The 15883-nt window shown below is 33.9% G+C and overlaps 1 protein-coding gene across 1 annotated transcript; it reads right to left on the bottom strand.

Moving 5' to 3' along the window:
• LOC105167769 (protein OPI10 homolog) lies at positions 13783 to 15877 on the bottom strand. The gene is made up of 2 exons (XM_011087586.1): positions 15260 to 15877; positions 13783 to 14056 (listed from the first exon to the last, which is right to left on the bottom strand). Exon 1 carries the CDS (start codon positions 15839 to 15841, stop codon positions 15269 to 15271), a length of 573 nt encoding a protein of 190 aa, XP_011085888.1. The 5' UTR covers positions 15842 to 15877; the 3' UTR covers positions 13783 to 14056; positions 15260 to 15268.

Raw genomic sequence — 15883 nt, forward strand, 5'->3', positions numbered from 1 at the left:
TTATTATCTTTGCATCTATAATCGACCGTGGAATTAAGCATGATCATGTCTTTAACTGGAATGCTCTTCTCTTATATTTATCTCTTCTAGTTTTATTAGCTTTTTAGTTTAATTTAGTTTTTATTTTTATTCTTCTTCATAATCATAAACCCCCTAATTATTTTTATTTATATTTATTTATTTTTAAGGAATTAATTTAAAATCAATCCCTGTGGATTCGACCCTACTCACACTTCTACAAAAGTGTTCGTAGGAATTATTTTTAGTGGATTCAACACTCATCAAATTTTGGCTCCATTGCCGGAGATTGGTGTTATTAGATTAATTTCTTTTTCCTGTTACTTGATTCTATGCCACATTCTTCTCGTATAGGGGAACTTGAATTCGACCCAGAGATCGAGAAGACCGCTCGTAGACTCCAGAAAGAAATCAAGCAACACAAGAAAAAAGCTTCTACTTCTTCCAAACCAGCAGCAGATTCTGAGTTAGACGTCTCTACGTCTAACGACTAAAGACGAAGTCATGGCCTAAAATCCGGAACGAACGATCAAAGAGATGACTTTCCTTGACTTAAATCAACAACCACTCTACATTGAACATCCTAATTTAAATGTTGATTTTGAACTTAAATCTAGCCTAATTCATTACTTCCTATTTTTTGTGGCCTTGCAGGTGAAGACCCACACAAACACCTCAAACAATTTCATGTGGTGTGTTCCGGCATGAGACCTCAAGGAGTCACCGAAAAACAAGTCAAGTTAAGGGCATTTCCATTCTCATTGGGCGACAAAGCAAAAGATTAATTTTACTCCTTACTTTTAGGATCTATTGTTGGTTGGAACGAGCTCAAGAAACAATTTCTTGAGAACTACTTCCCCGCTTCAAGGACTACAAACATCCGAAAGGAAATAACTGGAATACTCTTCTCTTATATTTATCTCTTCTAATTTTATTAACTTTTTAGTTTAATTTAATTTTTATTTTTATTCTTCTTCATAATCATAAACCCCCCAATTATTTTTATTTTTATTTATTTATTTATTAAGAAATTAATTTAAAACTAATCCCTGTGGATTCGACCCTACTCACACTTCTACAAAAGTGTTTCTAGAAATTATTTTTGATGGAATACGCCAATTCTCCGGTGAAAGTTTCTATGAGTATTGGGAGAGATTCAAGCAATTGGTGGAGAGTTGCCCTCATAACCAAATTCCCGACCATCTTCTAATTCAATACTTTTATGAAGGGTTGTCTGAGGCAAATAGAAGCTTGGTGGATGCAGCTAGTGGAGGTGCTTTGTTTGACAAAACTCCTACCGAAGCACGCAAGTTAATCACAACCATGACAGCTAATAATCAATAATTCGGTAGTAGAAACGAAAACCCCCCACGAAGGATAAATGAGGTAAGTACTTCTATTAATGAATGTTTAGATAAATTTACTTCTCTTGTTGAAAAGTTTATAAGGGAAAGCATTCAACAAGTCAAGACTTGTGGGATATGTACATTTTTGGGACATTGCACCGACACTTGTACTACACTTCAAGAAGAATCAACCGAACATACTGATGCCATTGGTGGATTTTTTGTGCAACAACAAAAGAGACATGACCCATTTTTCAATATCTATAACCCTGGATGGAGAGATCACCTAAATTGGAGGTATGACAATCAACCTCAAAACTTTCAAAGAGTTCCGCACCAACAATCACCACCATCACCACCTCAAACCAATCCCAATAATGGTATGCCCTTTGAGGATACCGTGAAAACACTCGCCTTGAGCACCCAACAATTTCAACAAGAAACTCACAAATTCCATCAAGAAACCCGCTTGAGCATACAAAATTTAGAATCCCAAATGAGCCAACTAGCCTCCACCGTCAGCCGCTTGGACTCTCAAGTAAGTTTCCCTTCCAAACTATTATTAGTCCTAAATAAAATATTAGTGCTATTACCTTGTGCAGTGAAAAAGAGCTACAACTCGAAAATAGCACTAGGCGTGGGCACGCACAGCAAAGCAAAACAGAGGATGCATTCGAAATTCCTCCAAAAGAAGTTGAAAAACCCAATCAAGTTAGCAAGGATAGTCCCAAGGTGTTCATGCCCAAATCTCCCTTCCCGGATTCGCCAAGTCTAAAGAGGAGAAAGAGGAAAAAGAGATTCTTGAAACTTTACTTAAAGTTGGGGTAAATATTCCCCTACTCAATGCAATTAATGGGAGAAAATGTATCTGTCATTTTTCAAAGAAAACTACCTCCTAAATGCAATGATCCAGGTACGTTTTTTATCCCTTGAAAAATTAGAAAGATTGAAATAAAAAAAGCAATATGTGATTTGGGTGCTTCTATCAATATTATGGCTCTTATCATTTTGTGAATCTTTGAATATTGGCCCATTGAAAAAAACGGAGGTTGCTCTTCAACTTGCCAATCATTCCGTAATTTACCCCAAAGGAGTTCTTGAGGATGTACTTGTGCAAGTTAATGAATTGATTTTTCCTACTGATTTTTATGTGCTTGATATGAGGGGAGATATTTCTCCCAATTCTACATCCATCTTGCTAGGAAAACCATTCCTTAAAACCTCAAAAAGCAAAATTGATTTTGATGCCGGAATTCTCTCTATGGAATTTGATAATGAGGTTATGAGTTTTAGAATTGGTGGTGCCATGAAATATCTAATGATGTGCATTCTATTCTTTTTCATTCATTTTATTGATCCTTTGGTGCAAAAAAATGTTATGTTCGATGGTGGAGGAGCATTCAAGACAACAATTACCAAAAGATCGAGTCCAAGAACTTACAAAAACAAAGCCTTTCATGACAAAATAAGTTCAAGGAAGAAGTCATCCATGGATCGCCAAGTTCTTCTAAATCCACACCATCACCGGGTGCATTACATAGAAGAAGTGAATTTAAAATGTCCAACTTATTTAAGTTGAATCACAACGACATCTAGCCAAAGACCCTAAAGAAAGGCGCTTCTTGGGAAGCAACCTATGTCATTTTCTTTTTCTAAATTATTATTATTTTTTTCTCTCTCATCTAACTTCTTGTGAATGTTGAGATACCGCTAAACAAGTCAAAAGGTATGAGCATCCACAAGAGACTCTCCCTCTCATTCAAGGTCTCATAATTCTCGAGCTCCCGCAGTTCCACCACTTACTCCTGAATCACTAGGGACGTTCTCTTTCTCCTTTTCTCTTATTTCATCGTCCTATATATGCATGCTTGTCACATTGAGGACAATGTGAAATTAAGTGAGGGGAGGTTCTTTTGATGATTGTTTCGATAGAAAAATGAGTCTTGGTGGGTTAATTGTTTTGATTGATGCTTGCTACCCCTTCCATATTTGTTGAAGCCAATAATTTTTTTATCTTGTCCTCATGCTAGTTTTATGATCAAAGACTTATGCTAATCAAGTAATAATTTAGTAATGTGTGACAAGAATGTGCATCTAATGACTCTTGACAACTTACGGTTAAGAACTTGTTTTTGCAAATGGTGATTTGATTTGAAAATTGAATGTGGAAAATTGATGGACATAAGCTCATAAAAATTGATGGTATGTTTGGATTTGTATTTTGATATAATATAAAATAGTATAAAATAAGTGGTGTATGTTTGATGTTGGGATTTAGGAGACAGGAGTTACTGTTCATTATCAAATCATGTCTTTGAATATATATATTTAGTAATATAAATGCGTATGTATATAGTATTTTGTTTGTTAGTGAAATATAATATATATATTTATGTTAAGAGAAGAATAAAAAATAATAAAAACAAGTAATAAAAAAATAAATTACAATTGCACACATAGTGGAGGTGTGCAAAACACAAATAATAAGATGGGCCAAAACACAAAACCGAACATAGCCTATAATTTTTCTTGTCTTGAGAGCCAATGCTTCATGATTTTGCCTTCCTAAAACTTGCTTTGAACCATATCGAGACCACATCTCTATGCATACACTTGAAAATGATAAAGACACTAGGATAAACACCCCTTTACCTTAAAAGAGCACCCACATGCAATTCCCCATAGTAAGCCCATTTGAGCCTTATAAGCCTTAATTCCTTGTTATGAAACCCAAACTCTACCGTCTTTTTATTACCCTTGTTTGGCCCTTCCAAGGACTAGTAGAGTATCAAGGAAACAAAGATGTATTCTAAGTATGTATTTTGACATTAAATGTGGGGATATCTCAATTATTGTAAAGGAGGTTTATGAACTAACATGTCACGTGACAACCTTGATTTATGCCTTAATAGACAAAGAAAGAGAAAAAAGAGAGAAAAGAAAAGAAAAAAAATGCCTTAAAAAAACCAAATAAAAAAAAGAAAAAGAAAAAAAATGGAAAAGAAAAATCGAAGAAGGCAAAGAAAAAAATGAAAAACTCTTTCACTTTGAAAGAAAGGCATAGCTCAAATCGAGAAAAGTGGGACATGAAATTAAAGTATGAGACAGATCAATTTTGAGAAGCTTGGATTCTTACATCTATTACTTGGTGCTCTAATTTAGTTTCTTGAATTTTCACCTCATTTTTCCTAATTCTTCCTAACCCTAAACCAAAACCTCATTACAACCAAAATATAAGACCTCTTGATTCAAAGTGTGCATATTTATAAGTGGTAAAGATTTTGGTGTATAATCAAACCTATGGTGAAGCATTTTCAAAAGCATTGAATGAAATACTCAACAACCAAAAATACTTGAGAGATTGGGAGATATGAGAGCATAGTTCACTTGTTTTTCATGCTTAGTTTTTGATGAAAATCATCTTGTGAAAATTGGTTGAGTTGTTTTTATCATATGGTGTACCATTCTTTGAACACTTAACTAGATTCTTGGTTGGGTACTTTCGTCTACGATCCATAAAGTTTGGAATGAAATTTTTCAACCTATTTTATCTCTATTTCTTTGCATCGAGGACGAGCAAAGAATTAAGTGGGGGAATATTTGATAGGATCGCATTTTGTGCTTATTTCATGTAATATTTTGACCTATTTTGTTACCAAATGCTCATAATTAAATATTATTTTGAAGCATTAGGATAAATAAAACGAAAAATAAAGAAAAGCACCAAAATGAAAATTCGGACAAGATTCAAACTCAATTTTTGGCAAGAATTTGGAGTTGTTTGGACTACCTTTTGATGAATGAGGAGTTTAACTAGGATTGTAATTTTATTTTCATAAGTCTTTTAGTTCAATTAGGAATCTACTTGTAATCCTAGTAGAATTAGGTATCTAGTTATTATAAATAAGTGATGTAATTCACTTTAAGAGACAACTTTTGAACTCTTCTATTTCTCTATATTTTTATGATATTTTCTTACTTTGCTTTTAATACATTCTTCCATGAGCATGTCTAGCTAGTTCTCTCATTCCAGTTACAGATTTGGTGAATGCTTAAATCCAATGAGCTGTGAGATCTAATTTATGCTTTCTACTTTTATTTATATTGGTATTTGTGTTGTTCTCTGTGCTTTTATTACAAATAATCTGATTCATTATCAAGAATATTTGCCTAGCCAATTGAAATTGCAAATTCGTTGTTTGTTCAGTTCAATAACAAGTGGTAACATAGCATAATTGATTATGTAGAAGTTTTTGATTATGTTGTGGGGAATGCACAATCTAACTTAGTAGAAGTTTTTGATTATGTTGTGGGGAATGCACAATCTAACTTAAATAAATCCTCGTAGGAATTTATTGGCTAGAATTGGGTCCTTCTAGTTCTTAATGCTGTCGGTAAATTAAATCTTGAGAATGTTCTCAAGGTTGTTTACTAATTAGGGATTTAGTCAACGGACGTTTCTTGACTATCCACAAGGTAAGGAAATATGAGGTCGTTAGGTCGTACCAATGACCATAACCAATTTATCTATCATGAATAATTATTATCTTTGCATCTATGATCGACCGTGGAATTAAGCATGATCCTGTCTTTAACTGGAATACTCTTCTCTTATATTTATCTCTTCTAATTTTATTAGCTTTTTAGTTTAATTTAGTTTTTATTTTTATTCTTCTTCATAATCATAAACCCCCCAATTATTTTTATTTTTATTTATTATTTTTTAAGAAATTAATTTAAATCAATACCTGTGGATTCAACCCTACTCACACTTCTACAAAAGTGTTCACATGAATCATTTTTGGTGGATTCAACACTCACATCCTTATTCCCCAACAGATACACAGCATACTTCAATAGTTCCCCATATTTGGTGGGAATCCTCTAGCTACCCCTCAAGCCCGAGGGGCATTAGCCCACCATTAGAGACTTTGCACCGAAACTAAAGGGAATTCAGCATTATCCAATAACTTTAAGTTCATGCTCCCCAAAATTCATGGCTTTCTCCAAAAACCTTGTAGCTCCTTATAAATAGAAAGCTCTAATTAGTGAAAATTATATAATACCATTTGTTGCTAATATCTCTATTTTCTTGTGATATGATGCTTGTTCTTGGGTTTACTTGTGGTATTTTGGGGCTTTAATGAAACAAAGAGCAAGCTACAAGAAAACATCTCAAGTGCAAGAAACCAAAAATGAATCAGAAAGCGTATCAAGAATAACCAGTGACCCACAGATTATCAGAAAGCCAACAGGCGGGAGAATGAAGCCATTTTAACCCGTGATCTACAAGTTATTAGGAATCTGTCTAACAGAGAATCGAATTTAATTTTACCCATAGCCACGGGTTATCAATCATGCAGTTAGATATAAATTGAAGAGTTCCAACATAACTACTGAGTCAAAATATTATGTAGAGTAGCTTATGTCTTTATAATTATATTGAGACATCTAGTAGGAATAGAATTATTAAAGAAAGAAGGAAAATTAGACTAAAGTAAGGACTCTCTTTTTCTCTTACCACATCTAGGGAAGTAATATAAATAGAAGAGAAGAAGAAAGCTGGGGAAGGTTCTTTTGGTGGGAGAAAAAAGGGAGAAGATCACTGCACTTGGAGAAAAAGACAAGAAAACAAGTGAAAAAGTTGATCCAGAGCTGGAATGACAGATTCACGCCTGACCTTCAACTCCATGAATTTTTCTATATTCTTTCCTTTTGAGTTTTGTCTAATTAGGATGAAATAATTTCTTTTTGCTAGGGTTTTTAAAATTCTAATCGAAACAATGTTTCAAGTATTTTATCAAATCAAATTAATCCACAATTTTGTATTTGTATATTCATGTCTTATTGTGCTTGTTTTTATAATTTGAGAGCCTAATCAACTCTTAGATTTAATTAATCATGTTGATGAACTGCAGGAAAAAGTAATTCATGGTATGAAATTGAACAACATGTAGACATACATAGACATGATTCATCTAGTTACACAGATTTTTCACAGATCTTAATGCATTATCGTCACGAGTTTTAGAATGGAGAATCCACTATTTTCTTGATAATTATAGGTTTGATATAACTCGAGGAAAATATATTGAATTAACTTGAAAAAAACCTCAGTGCATAAAAATATTGTCTACTAGATTAATTTGTGATTTTTGCATTCATTAGATCAATTAGGTGGACCAATAGCCTCAACATCTTTCTCATCCTTAAATCTTCTCCAACACATTTGTCTAATTTATTTCCTTTAGTAATGATTTTCAGTAGTAGTAACCTATCGCCATTTTTACGATTATCCAGATAATAGTAGATTAGTCATAATTTTAGTAATTATTTCATTTAAATCCTCGTGGGCACGATATTTATTAAACTACTTGATAGCTAATGCACTTTCTAGTGATCCATACATATTTTAGTAATCAAGCTCCCCCAACAGGAAAATGATATTCACAAGATTAAAAGGACATGATCAGAAAGACACATGCAAAAGGACACGTTCGCACACGTTCCTATGTTTTACGCTTTGAATCTACCTACTACAAATTGTTAGCTTGAAGGAGCACTAGATTCGTATTTAAAGTTTTGATTCCGTATCAATCTCTTTATGGTACACAAAACCAAGTAATAACACTCTCATCTTCACTCATTTAATCGTTTTTACCTTCTAGCACTTATTTCACCACATCCCACTCCAAGTGGGCAGAGCATCGTATTTTTTGCTTGCATCATTTATTTCATACGTGCATTTCTTGCACGCATCAAATAATAATTATTTTTCACAAAAATTTTATTTTGATTAATATATAATTTCATATTCATTTTTCAAAAAATATTAATATATTTGATTTAATAATTCTCCTATTAAGTAATATAATTATTTATTAATACACAATAATTTAACTTGCATGTTAATCAATCATACCAATTTAATTTATAATTTTTTGATCATATAGAAATAATATGATCAGATAACATAACAAGTAAAATAATTTTTTTAATTTTAAATATGTGTAATGTACATAAAAATAGATTGACCAAAAGAGGTCTAAACAATCCAAAAAAAAGAAAGAAACGAGAAACCCGTGACATTCTAGAAGACCTAAGTCATGAGAGGCCCCAAAAACACTCGAGTGTGACCTTGGCATGTGCCCCCTAGAAGGTAGACAAGCGGGTGGCCCCTAAAAACTAAATAGGCGCGCGGCCTTAGTAGGTCCCCCCTAGAAAGTAGATAGGCGGGTGGCCTTGGCACCGTCCTTAGATACTAGATAGGCAAGCAACCTTGGCGGGTGCCCCCCCCTCCCAAGGCAGATTGGCAAAAGAAGGAAGCCTGTTTTCTCAAGATCGGCCCAAGAGGGAAGCTCGCTGGAATCAGCCCAAAGAAGAGTCCCCACCCCAATATCCATCCCAGGATGAACCTGCAAGCTTGGCCCAAGAAGGAAGCCCACTACGAAGGGCCTGATGCATCTTTTCAAGGCCAACCCGAATGGAGGAAGGTGCTCTCAAGGGATTGGACTCTTCAGCCTAAGAGGACTTCCCACCAGGTAGAAGTCCGCACGAAGAAAGCGTCCTCCTTTACCCAAAGACTTGCTGCTTAAGAAACGAATAAGGTGCAACCATATCTCTCCTGAATCCCGCTTTCCTTACTGGGCATGCGAATCTCCCTGACAAAAACTCCTGTTACAGAGGGACTCCTCCTTTATAAATAGGAAATACCCCCTCAACAGACAGGCCTTTTCCACACTCGAAAACTCCTCTTGCTGCTACTCTCTACTATAATTTCGTGCTCTTACATATAAGAATCTCACTTTTCTCATAATTTTTCATTATAATTCATTTTTATATTCATCTATTCTTAAATTCGAAACTAACTTAAGTATCAGAGTGCTAACCATTTATTTTGTAGGTCCTCTTTCTTAAGAGCTTTCACTCAATTAGCTCAAATCTAACATTAAGATCCAAAATCTTTGAATTCGTGGTAAAATTGCACGCATCAATTGGCGCCGTCTATAAGAATCTCAGATCTAAGATGTGAGATCAATGGAAAGAGCCCACACCTCCTTGGACGACTCCCTTCAAAGGACGGTCCCCTCACCCTAGAGGACCTCCTACAATTGATTACTACTTCTATTCAAGACCCAACTTCATTGGCTCCATCACCATTGTTATTTAATTCTAATGTTCCACTGATTCAATTTCTAATGTGCAAAGAGCCCCCTAGAAGAACAGGCAGGCATCCTTCTAAGAATAAGCTATGCCTTGTGGTAGGAATCCCTAAAAAAAAAAAAAAAATCATGCACCAAGGGGGCATCCCCCTCAACAAATAAATCTTTATATACCTTCTTCCCTCAAGGAATACTTTTTATTTTGATAATTTTTAGATTTATTTTTTATCCCTTTAAACATATGTTTGTTTGAAGGGATTTTATGAAAAACATACCAATCATAAAAAGTCATGTCTTCCACACAATCACAAAAATCATGTCTTCCATATAAGTACAAAAGCTCTCCTCCGTGGAGGCTCCCCAAGCTCTCCTTTAGGCCAGCACTTAGGTCCTTTTTTGGAAGACACGTAAGCTCTGTCCCATGAGGCACCTACGTCCTTCTCCACGGAGGCATCTAAGCCCTGCTTCCAATGGACACCTTATTCTGTGTCACCTCCTAAGAGACACAATAACTTTGCTCCATTCAATATCTATTCGTAACATATACATGTATTTCTCATTTAACATTCTTCTACAGAAAAATAAAACTCGATATCAAAATAGGAACAAAAAGCACCCGTTAAGCGCTCCTCCATAGAGATACCCTCTTGAAAAGTCTTACTTCATACAAGCACGAAGTAAGTTCTTCTTATTCTAAGCATGCTTATACTAATTATATTCTTTATAGAAGTTCAAATAGAAAAGAGAAAAAAAAATTCATTTTTCGGACCCCATCTCTGGAGATTTCTAGTCTAATAAGTGTGAAAATCTCTACTTATTAGAGTAGGGGGCCTATTGATGTACATAAAAATAAATTAAGCCCAAAAAGGTCCAAACGAACCAAAAAAAAGAAAGAAAATAGAGACCCATGACATCCTAGAAGGCCCAAGTCATGAGTGGCCCCAAAAACATTCGATAGGCGGTTTTGGCAGGTGCCCCTAGAAAGTAGACAAATAGCCTTGGTGGGGTACCCCTTAGAAACTAGATAGGCGAGCGACCTTGGCAAACACCCCCTAAAAAGTAGACAGGCAAGTGTTTTTTGGTAGGTGCCCCCTAGAAACTAAATAAATCGGAGATCTTAGTAGGTGCCCCCCAAAAAATAGATTGGCAAAGGAAGGAGGTCTGATTCCTCAAGATCAGCCCAAAAGGGAGGTTCGCTGGTCTCGGCCCAAAGAGGAACCCCTCACCCCAGAATCCGTCTAAGGGCGAAACTTACAAGCTTAACCCAAAAAGGAGGCCTAGCACGAAGGGCTTGCTGCATCTTTCCAAGGCTAACCCAAATGAAGGAAGGTACCCTCAAGGAATTGAACTCTTCAACATAAGAGGACTACCCACCAGATAGGAGTATGCACGAAACTAGAGTCTCCTTTCATCCGAAAACTTGCTGCTTAAAAAACGGATAAGGTGTAATTGCATCCCTCCTGAATCCTGCCGTCCTCGCTGGGCATACAGATCCCCCTTACTAAAACTCTTGTTACAGAGGACTCCTCCTCTATAAATAGGGGGTACCCCTCAACAAATATTTTCCTTCCACACTTGAGAACTCATCTTGCTGCTACTCTACTACTCTAATTTAGTGCTCTTACATACGAAATTCTCAATTTTTTCATAATTTCTTGTTATAATTTATTTTTATATTAATTTATTCTTAAATTCAGAACTAACTTAAACATTGGAGTGCTAGCCTTTTTATTTTACAGATCCTCTTTCTCAAGATGTTTTCACTCAATTAGCCTAAATCTAACATCAAGATCCATGAAATTTGAACCCATGCTAAAACCGCACGCATCAACGTGAAATTGTAGATTTGGTTGTTTTAATTATTCAAATTATTTAAAAATTATAATATTAACTTTAAATATGTAATTTTAAAAATGAATTATTTAACGACTCTATTCTTATACTTAACCATATTTAACATTTTAAAAGGTGCTATCGAAATTTTCAAATAAATTGAATAATTTAACAACAATTTAAATTTACACTTTTGCATATTAAATATTTCAAATTTTTTATATTTATTCTATACTATCTATATATTATTACTTCTATATCATAAAAAAATATAAATTATATGGCTATGATTAACTAATAGTGTCTTTTTGATGCATAGGAACAAATCATCTCCAGTCTATTAACTTCATTTTAAAAGTGATTTCTTCCAAACACTATTTAATTTAACTTTTACCTACTTTTTAGTTTTTAACAAACACTATCTAATACTCCTAACTTTTTAGAAAAAAACTTTTAAACCAAAAGTTAAAAGCATTTTTAGGTTACTCCTAACTAATTTAACTTTTTTGTAAATAAATTCAATTCACTGTTTACTACTTTGTTCTAATTACAACAACTTAACTCAATTTATTATTTTTAATTTAATTTTAAAATTATATATTTCAAGTTGATAATTAAATTTCAAATAGTTTGAATACTTAAATAATAATTAAATCTACACTTTCATATATTTAGTATTTAATTTGCCATATTATCTATCAGTAAAAATATAAATTAAAAGTTTATGATTAGTTAACAAAATGTTCTTTTTTGGACAATCATACAAGTTCAATTATTGTCGGAATCAATAATTGTATTAATTAATGAAAGCATTATAAATTAAACATCCCATTTCTCTATTAATAGTTTTAAAAAATTAAATATGAAATATACTAATGAAATTTTATACTTTTATTAAAGAAATAATTATTACAAACAGACAAAAAGTATAAATATAAGCAAAAATAATTTCTTTTTAATGCATGTGAACCAAATCCATTCAGATATAACTTTTCCACAAATACTATTCATTTTAGCTTTTGTCTTCTATATTCTTTTTGCAACCACCACTTAAAAACTGCTACAAGAAACTTTTTAAAAATACCATAAGCACCTTGAGAGTGATTTTAACCACTTGCCTTTTGTTTAAAATAATATAAATCCAAATCATTTTTTATTATTTTCTCATTTATAACAATCTTAGTTCATCACCATCGTCATTAATTTATTTTTAAAATTTGCATATTTAAAGTATTATTCGAATTCTTTTAAATAATCTCAATAATTTAATAGAAAACCAATTTACACTTTCACACATTTGATATTTTACAATTTTTATATTTTATTTCCTATGTTATTTAATAGAAGTTTCACAATTTAGTTAAACCAATCGAATCGAACCAAAAATTCGATTCAAATCATATTCGCTTAGTTTTTTTCTTTTTCTTATTTCAACTCTTGGTTTGATTTTTTCGTCACCGTTTGGTGACTGGATCGAACCGAAAACCGACTTATATATATTTTATATTATATATTATATATACCTCTTATTTTATTAATTATATTATATCTTTTCTTTTAATTTAAAATTTTAAATTGTATTCGTAAACATTTCTTCTGTTATACATTTTATTTTTTAAAATTTGATATTCTGTACATTAAAAATACCAAAATTATTTATATTTATTTATTTTTAAAAAAATGATTTTTTTATTTTTTAACCAAAAAACCGAAATCTTCAATTTTAAAAACGGTGACCAAATTTTCCTGAACACCACTATTTTCTAATTATATTATTCCTATATCATCAAGAGAATATAAATTAACTGGCTATGACTAGCAAATAAAACGATTTTTTGTTTTCCGCGTAACCACACAAAATTCATTTATTACTTAATGAAAAATATTATTACATTAAGAACATTTGGCCTTGTTCTTAATATTTTTAAAAAAGTTAAATATAAAATATATTAATCAAAACAAAATTTATTATTTTTTGTGAAAAATAATTATTATTAACAAACAACAACTACAAATATTAACAAAACTAACATATTTTTAACACACGAAAAACAAAATTTTTAAATGAATTAAATTTATTAAATTTTCAAATATTTTTTCTCCAATTAACTTTTATCTGCTTTTTACGTTTCTAACAAACAATGCCCACTTTTGAATCTGCCGCAACCTCCAATTTATTTATTTATTTTTAACAAAAATCACTTATCTAGAAGTTGAAATTTTCGTAAATACTCCTTAGATAAACTAAAAAGTATATTAGAATTTAGAAAAGAGAACTAAATTCGGTCCCGTGATTCTGTGATATGTAAAAAGACACTTGCCTGCAATTGCCGAGAGGTTGTGGAGGCTTCAGATGTATGCAGCGAACATCAACATCTCCTTGCCCTGTTGGTGCTCAATCAAGAATTAATTACCTCACAGGATCAGCTTCATTTCCCTATTTACATTTCCACAAACTTTTTGGTCCAAAATTCCCTTCTGGGCATTACAAGAAACTTCATCGATCGCGAATAAACACATCTAATATTACAACAATCCGGCACTATAACTTATTGAGGTCCTTTCTTTCTCTTCTACTTGTCATGATATGAAGACTGAACTTGATTCCCCTTCCAGCCATGCTAAACCCTCTATCATCCTGGTTCATCTTCTCAAATTGTGTTCGTACATCACTGTTTGTCACCATATCTCAACGATCTACGGGAAAAGACCTCGTGATAAGTTTATTTAGAACATGATGATGGCTGCTCTCATGCGCAACAGTTCTACTCAGGCGACAAAGTACATTAACCAATCCACCCTAGAACTATAACATTCAATGCAAAAGAGAAAAGATGACGAAAAGGGGTGACATATGGAGATTGCGTTATGAATTCTTGATTAAAAGAACCCGAAGAAAAGGCATAGAGATCTACAAGGATCCACCATCACCTGTCTATAATTACCAGCAGCTCATTGACTATAGTCATCTGTCAATGATCAACAGGATACATCACTTTTACACATTTTCTCAATGCCACATCCTTAAGCTCCAATTTGGTCCGACAGTTGCATAACTAATCATAAAATAATTGAATAATGAAATGATCAATTTTGGAGTAATTGATTCTAAATGGGGTGATTATGGCGTTTCCGTTCAGAATAATAAAAGACTGATTGTAGCTAAATTTCAAATCAACTCATTGTTAAGGTTAATGAAAGAATTTATGAGGTCTAATCCGTAATCAGATGAAAAATAGTTATAGTGGTACAAAAGCTGCTTTTGGTTGAATTTAAGCCCAATATATGATAATTGGAAAAGCCGCCAAACCGACACAGAAATTTGCATTTTCACTCGAAATATGATAATCTTTAATATAGTTATTTCCCTCCTGCGTTAACCTTATTCAGAAGCCGGATGTAAACAGTATAGAGGAGAGAACTCAGCTTTCATCACAGAAACCTTCAAATTTACTCTAGTTTCAATAGTTAAATTCACTTGAGCTAATCAAAGTTTCTTCAAGTTCCAACTCCATCATGAGCAATACTCCATTCAGCTTGATCAACAACAAAGAACCCCTACGTCCATTTGGTAACCAAGCCAATGACATTAAGCTTAACTGTGACTTCTAGTCCAGAAAGAATTCCAATTCATCACCAACAACACAATACAACCTTACTCAGAGAAAGATCAATTATAAATTTCAGGTAGTCTTGGGGGCATGAAGTCATTGCTCAACCAATTATAACCAGAGTTTTCTACAGCTATGGAATATTTTCTATATCGTTAGCGGTCTAACGAGCATAAACAAGCAGAAGGAATGAGGTAATGTAGTCACCACTCATCACAACAGATACTTGACAAACTAAAATTTTTCAATCCAGCAGACAAAAATTAGCAAGCTAAATAGTTAGATATACCTTTTACTTCTACAAGGCGAAACCTTTCAGATATTCTGGATCACGCTTAGCCCTTTCCTGAAACTTCTTAAACCACCGGTCCAAGATATCCATTGGCACAACCAGCTTCGACCCATCCACCCCACAAAACGACTGCATGAAATTGAACAAATTCTCCCCAACTTTCAAGGCCAGCCGCTCAATCTTCCTCTCCGCCGCCACGTCAAGCGAAGGCAGCGCCGCCAAATCCTCAACCGACACGCCGATCTTGGCGGATAGAGGCGGAGCGTCCGGCGCCGTCAACTGGGGCACACTTCCGCTTCCGGGCTCTGGCCAAGGGAGAGAAAGGACGGCGGAGGGGCGGGAAATCGTGACGGCGCCGCAGAAGAGAAAAGGGCTGCCGGGGGATTGGATGTAGAGAGCGAGGGCCTTGTCGGGGGGCAGAGTGAAATTGTTGAGGAGGAAAATGCAGATTTCTCGGATGGAATCGTAGGATTCTCCGACGAAGTGATTCATGTCTAGGAGCCAGTGGGTGGAGTCGATTTGGGTGAAGGTGGAGATGTCTAAGGGGAAACTGCGATTCGGGAATACCACTCCGAACATTTTGGGCTGCTGTGTTCTGCTTCTCTCCTTCGATGTTCTTGA

This window comes from Sesamum indicum, linkage group LG8 (assembly GCF_000512975.1).
Source record: "Sesamum indicum cultivar Zhongzhi No. 13 linkage group LG8, S_indicum_v1.0, whole genome shotgun sequence".
NCBI classification, from domain to species: domain Eukaryota; kingdom Viridiplantae; phylum Streptophyta; class Magnoliopsida; order Lamiales; family Pedaliaceae; genus Sesamum; species Sesamum indicum.